We start from the raw sequence: 6,000 nt of genomic DNA, 5'->3' as shown, positions 1-6,000 counted from the left end.
AGAGAATTAGAAACATTGATGAGAGAGGAACATCAATCAGCTGTCTCCTGCACACCTTCTACTGGGGATGTGCCCGCAACCAAGGTACATGCCCTTGACTGGAACCAAACCTGAGACCTTTTAGTCCGCAGGCCGACCCTCTATCCCAGCGGTTCTCAACCTGTGGGTCCCGACCCCATTTGGCAGTCAAACGACCCTTTCACAGGGGTCGCCTAAGACCATCCTGCATATCAGATATTTACATTATGATTCATAACAGTAGCAACACTACAGTTATGAAGTAGCAACGAAAATAATTTTATGGTTGAGTCACAACATGAGGAACTGTATTTAAAGGGCCAGAAGGTTGAGAACCACTGCTCTGTCCACTGAGCCAAACCGGATAGGGCCATCATGTACCTTCTGGTCTTTCCCCTTCGGCAGTGAGGAAGGTGGATTCCCTTTTATGTGCAAATATACTTACCCAATTTTCTCAAGCCTAGAATATATAGGATTAATGTGAGAGGCCAGCTGGTGCTGGGTGGTGTTTGTTTGTTTGTTTTTAAAGGTGAGGCAGGGAAGATGCCATCACTTTTCCCCTCTGTGTTACCCTTTCTGGGGAAGGAATTAGATCCCCCATGGTTTTGTTTGTTTTCTTCTTGGGTAACCCAAACCTGTGACAGTAGAGGCAGATAAAAGTGAATTCCGAATGAATTCCGGGGGAACCGCAAAAGGCATGTGCAGGATTGGGGCTTCATTCTCGCAGCATGGGAGGGCTCTCCGTTAAGTCGTTGCACACGTGTGTGTTGTAAAGAGCATGAACAGTGTCCCGCGTGTTATTTCCTGGTGATGTTTGTCATTTACTCCTTCTTCTGAGAGAAGATTTGAGAAGCTTGGTGCAATCCAGACCGATGATGCGTTACAACATAAAATAGCTGAGCACGTGGAGACAATAAACTAGAGCTGGACAACAGAAACCTGTCCCCAATATGCTTGCCTGTCAGTACAAGAGGTGTTGCTACAAATGTTACCTGCATGGTAGAGAGAGAAGAGTTTTAAACACCTCCGCCCAGTTGCCAGGCCTTCCCACTGCCCCGCCGCCATCTGCAGGGCCCAGGGCTGACACAGGGAAGATTGCAGGAACCGTTTCTCTTGCAGGAATTTTTCAGAAACCTTCCCTGGTTTCTGATCCTGTAAAATCTGACATAATTGATCAGGCGTGGCTTCACTCTCTACCCCTTTGCCCGCCCCCGGTTTGGAGTTGTGGTTACTTGCCTACAACACAAAGCTCCGGAGAAGCTGAAGTTACAAAAGGACCCTTAGTTAATGCAGGGAGGACCAGCCACTGCGGGGAGGGGCTGGGAGCCACCTTTAAAATTCTCCTGTTTTCAAGTTTATTATGTGTCGTTATGCAGTACTAGTTTCTTACACTGTTGTCAAGAACAGTTTGAAAAGAGTTTGTTGAAAGTAAGCAGGGAAATCGCGTTGGGTATATCCCTGCTAAGTGGTCCTTCACACGTTGTGAAACATACAAGGCCGGGTTTCATTCTGCCCCAAAAATTAGTTCATTGAGAAAAACACCGGATTAAAACTGCAAGTGCTCCGGGGGTATGGAGATGAGAACAAAGCAAAGGCAGACACACATTCCTTTTCGTAAAGCAGCCATGGAGGTGGGACAGAGCAGGGTGGGGAGAGGGGCCCTCTCAGAGGGACACTTCTGAGGTGGTGGTGGTGGTGTGTGTGTGTGTGTGGGGGGGCGAGTTCAGTCCAGTTCAACCCAAGGAGCGTTCATGTAAAATTGGGCCGAGGGCTACTCTGCCTGCACCGGCACCGCCCATGGTCTCAAGTTAAGCGGATGGGGTTCTGACTGCACACAGGGCCACCATGATACGCCCCTTTCTTTTACAGAAAATCTTCGTCTGAGTCATGCAAAGGGTGTGTTTGATGCAAAGGTACATAATTTATAATGATCGCTGCTGTTACGATGAACATGGAGCCCAGGAAAGGCCATGTTGGAAGTCACCCGCCAACCTGTCCGGCGGCCCACGCCCCGACTCCGTCCCGGTGCGCTGAATGGCCGGGCTCAGAGGTGGGGTCCCCGCGCTCCCACACTCCAGCGCAGGGCACAGGCTCAAGGAAGAGGTTCAGGGTGGCGCCCCTCTCCCTCTGGGGAGACTACCCTGGCGACCGCTCTCTGCGCTGGGAATGCGGCTCGGGTCTCCACCCCCTTTCCTAGAGGGACACTCGCGAACACCCCGTCACCTCCCGGCGACCCGAGCCCGCGCGGCGCGCAGCGCACCCCAGTGGACGCGCGCGGCTCCAGGCCGTGGCCACGGGCTTCCGGAGCGCTGCTCGCCGCCGCCGCGGCTGCCTGGGAATCGGGGACTCCGGAGGCCGCTGGAGCCGGTCTGGGCCGGACCCCCGGAGGCGCGGCTGCAGCCCCGGCCCCGCCCGCCGCACCTGGAGTCAGGCTCGAAGAGGCGGGGCGGGGCCGCAGGCTGGCCGGGCGCCCGTGCTGCTCGCTGGAGCCGCCGGACCGGAGCGACGCGTGGGGGAGGGTCTCCAGGCCGAGGCCGCGGCTCCGGGGAGAGACCCCGGCGGGGGAGGAGCCGGTGCCCGGGAGCGCAGGGCGGCGGCGCGGGCATGGAGCGGGCGAGCCCCGGCTGCGCGCGGCCGCGGCACCACGACGCGGTGGAAGCGTGGCTGGACGATCACCGGGACTTCGCCTTCTCGTACTTTGTCAGGAAAGCCACCAGGTAAGAGGGCCCGGCGGACCCGGCGGGGCGCGGAGCCGACCGGCTGACCCCCACCCCCAACCCCCGGCTCCTTCCCCTTCCCGCAGCCGTGAGCAGCCTCGGACCCGGGCCTCGGTTCTGCAGGAGGTCCCGGTCATGTTTGGTGCCGAGACCTCGACTTGAAGGCGAGCGCGGGCGAAACACCCTAGCGTGGATTCGGTCCAACTTGCTGGCAAAGTTCAAATGCAAACATTTCCCCGCGGCCGGGCCCCCGCAGCCCGCTTCCCGGGAGCGGTTCCGTGCGCCGCGCCCCGGCCTCCCGCAGCCCCGTCCGCCTCCCGCAGCCCGAGCCCCTTCCCTGAGCCCGGAAGCTCCGTCCCAGCCCGTCCCGCGGCCGCGCTCCTCCCCCGGCCCCGCGCCCGGCGGCGGGGCGGGGAGCCGCGAGGGGGCGAGGCGGCGGGCAGCTCGGCGCAGCGCGCAGGAGCCTCCCCGAGTGAGTGCCGCGCCGCGTCCCCTCCGGCCCCGGCCGCCCCGCGCGCCTCCTTTCGCTCGCCCCGCACCCGTGGACCGGGCTCCGGGGGAGGCGGCGCGGCGTGGAGCGGCCCCGGGGCGGGCGGTGACCCCAGGGCCACGCTGCCTGTTCGGAAGCCAAGGCGAGGGCCGCGCGGGGCGGGGACGCTCTGTCCCCTGGGAGGCGCCGCGCCGCGGGCCCTGGGCGCGCGTGGGAAAAGCTCGCGGAGAGTTGGGAGGACCCGAGGCCGGAGCCGGGTGACGGGGAGGGAGCAGCGTGCCTGGCGGGCGGATCCCCGAAGCCCGCGGACTCGGGGCGCAGCCGGGGCGCCCGCCGGGCTCCTGCGCGCTGGGGCTGCCTCCGGGCGAGCCTCGGGGAAGGGCCCGAGCCGGCGCCGGCCGCGGGGCCGGGGGTGATGGTGGGGGCGCCGGTCCCGGCTCCGCGCTGGGCTCCCACCCGCCGGCGCGAGGCCGCCGCTGTGCCGGGCGCCCCCCGCCAGGGGGCGGCTTGGCGCGGGGCGAGCGGGCGGCGGGGGCGCTAGGGGCGCGGGCTCCGGGCGCCGCCTCACCTGGGCGCGGCGTCGCCCCCCGCGCTGCTGAAGTCCGGGGCCCGCCGGGCCGCGCGGTGCGCACCTCGCTCCCCACGCCTGCTATGTTGCCCTTTGGAGACAGAACGAGGTACCTCCCCAGCACCCCCACCCCCAGCACCACCACTCCCGGGGCGCGGCGCGGGGCTGGGTGGCGGGTCGGGTGCAGGCGATGCTTCACTGACCGTGGACCTTGCGACATCGGGGCCCCTGATTCTGCGGGGTGTCCCTTTGCCATCTTGGACGGGGCTCTTTGAACCCCATTTCTCCCAAGAAACGTCCCATGTTGGGGGTCGCCTTGACCGCTTGGGGTTTCTGACTGAGGCGGCGGCTCGGGACAGATCTCATCTCCCGGGTGAATTGCTGTGGCCCCTAAAGTGCGCCTCCCTCCCCGCTCTCGCCTTCTCCCTGGGAAGCCCACGCCTGAAGCGCCCCGCGTACACCCTGCACAGAGAGCGGTCTCTTCCCAAAGGCGCCCTCTGGGAGTTTGGGGTGAGCGCGGGGGCCGGCGAGGTCCGGAGGTGTCCATTGCTGCGGGGACAGTTTCAGAGGCCCCAGCTACTCCCAGCCCATCCGTCCTGTCCGGCCCCCCCAGCCCCCACCCCGCACACTTCACCCCCTGCCCTCACTGAGCGGCGGCCACAGGATGGGGGGCAGGCGGGGGAAGGGCTGATGTTTTAAGTGCCGGGTGTGTTCTTTAGGCAGCTTAACAACAGTTGGAAGGAAAAAAGTTACTTGTTTTGCAAATCAGCCTAAATGCCTTTCTCGCCCCTCCCCCCCCCCGCCCCCCTTCCTTTAAAGACAAAAGCGGGGTTGCTTGGGGCTGGTTTTAAACTAGTCACAGCAACCGACAGGGGACTTTCAGAGCCGGCCAGAACTCTAAAGTGGTCCTTTAGTGGGAAGTCAGTTGAAAATGTTGTTACTTTCCTTTACACGGTAGGTTTTCTCCCAATTAGCAAGGGATGAAAATCCCAGTTCTCAAAAGGATGCTCGCAGTGTAAAATGTAGGTTATCTGAGACTGTACTTTCCTCCAGTCGGGTTTTTGTAGGACAGATGATGCGGACAGGCGGCTGCACATTTTCTGTGATGAGAGAGAGAGAGAGAGAGAGAGAGAGAGAGAGAGAGAGAGAGAGAGAGAATGTGTGTGTACTCTTCAGAGAGGAGTGTATGTTGAGTTCAAATTGGAAAACGAAAGTATGCGATAGTGGAGAGTACGTCAGGCCTCGGTTTGAGGAGTTGCAAAGTGCTGGGAACGGCCAGCGTGGAGCTGGGGGTGCTTCCTAAAACAATCGTCCAGCTCGGGCTGTATTCGGGGGCACCGACTTAAAATAAGAGGCCAAAGTGACAGGAGAGGTGGGATCTGAGCTGCTTATAGCCTGGCCAGACGTCGGACCCCAGTGTGACTCGCTGGGTTGTGGTGAGAACTTACTGCAGACAGTTTCATGTCACAGCCAAGATCTTGTTCCTTAACCGGAAGCTCACATGTTGTTACCGTTGTAAGTGCACCTGAGCACTGTTGGCGACTGGGGAGGGGGGGGCGGGGGGGGGGGGCGTCCACTGTAGGTTTAAAACGCGCTTGGATTCCCTTAGAGTCCAGCGGTTCTCAACCTTCTGGCCCTTTAAATACAGCTCCCTCATGTGGTGACCCAACCATAACATTATTGTCGTGGCCACTTCATCACTGTCATGTTGCTGCTGTGATGAATCGTCATGTAAATATCTGATAGGCAGGGTGGTCTTAGGCGACCCCTGTGAAAGGGTCGCTCCGCCGCCAGAGGGGTCGCGACCCACAGGTTGAGAACCGCTGCCTTAGCCTGAAGCCGCAGGCGGATGGCACCGCGTCTGCGCTCCGTGGCAGTGCTCCCGACAGCCACGCACGCCTTTCTGCCCTTCCCCAGGCTCCGTGGTCGCACCCCGCGGCAGGCACTGGGCAGGGGGAGGTCCTGGCCTCCCTCCGTTCTCCTTTAATCACCTGTGGACCAGGGTCGGCCTTCAGAGCCGCTGTGCGGCGATACTGTTTCCTCCAAGTGCGGAGTGAAGCAACCCCTTAAAAGCCATAGCCGGGGGCATAGAAGCAGATGCTCCTTAGTAATTACTACCCGTGTGTGTGAGTTGGCGTGTCTGCTGAACAAGTCGTCACATAACCTGCTGGCATGGAAGTCCCTTGGAGGTCGTTACCCCAGCACGG

General features: G+C 61.1%; 1 protein-coding gene across 2 annotated transcripts in view; it reads left to right on the top strand.

The window, feature by feature from the left end:
- The first annotated feature begins 2,523 nt into the window (after positions 1 to 2,523).
- The window catches only part of PDE5A (phosphodiesterase 5A), a 139,372-nt gene continuing 135,895 nt past the window's right edge, over positions 2,524 to 6,000 (top strand). Inside the window, exon 1 of one of the 2 annotated variants that reach the window (XM_081092068.1) lies at positions 2,524 to 2,735. In XM_081092068.1, the coding sequence (XP_080948194.1) occupies positions 2,623 to 2,735 (113 nt within the window). In that variant the 5' untranslated portion in view covers positions 2,524 to 2,622. Of the gene's footprint in view, positions 2,736 to 3,754; positions 3,903 to 6,000 lie in introns of those variants that run through there. The other variant, XM_081092069.1, reaches the window with a different exon arrangement.

The sequence above is a fragment of the Myotis nattereri genome (genome assembly GCF_964212035.1).
Source record: "Myotis nattereri genome assembly, chromosome: 5".
In the NCBI taxonomy this organism is placed as follows: Eukaryota; Metazoa; Chordata; class Mammalia; order Chiroptera; family Vespertilionidae; genus Myotis; species Myotis nattereri.
The sequence above is the reverse complement of the archived record's forward strand: the minus strand, read 5'-3'. Positions and strand labels throughout refer to the sequence as shown.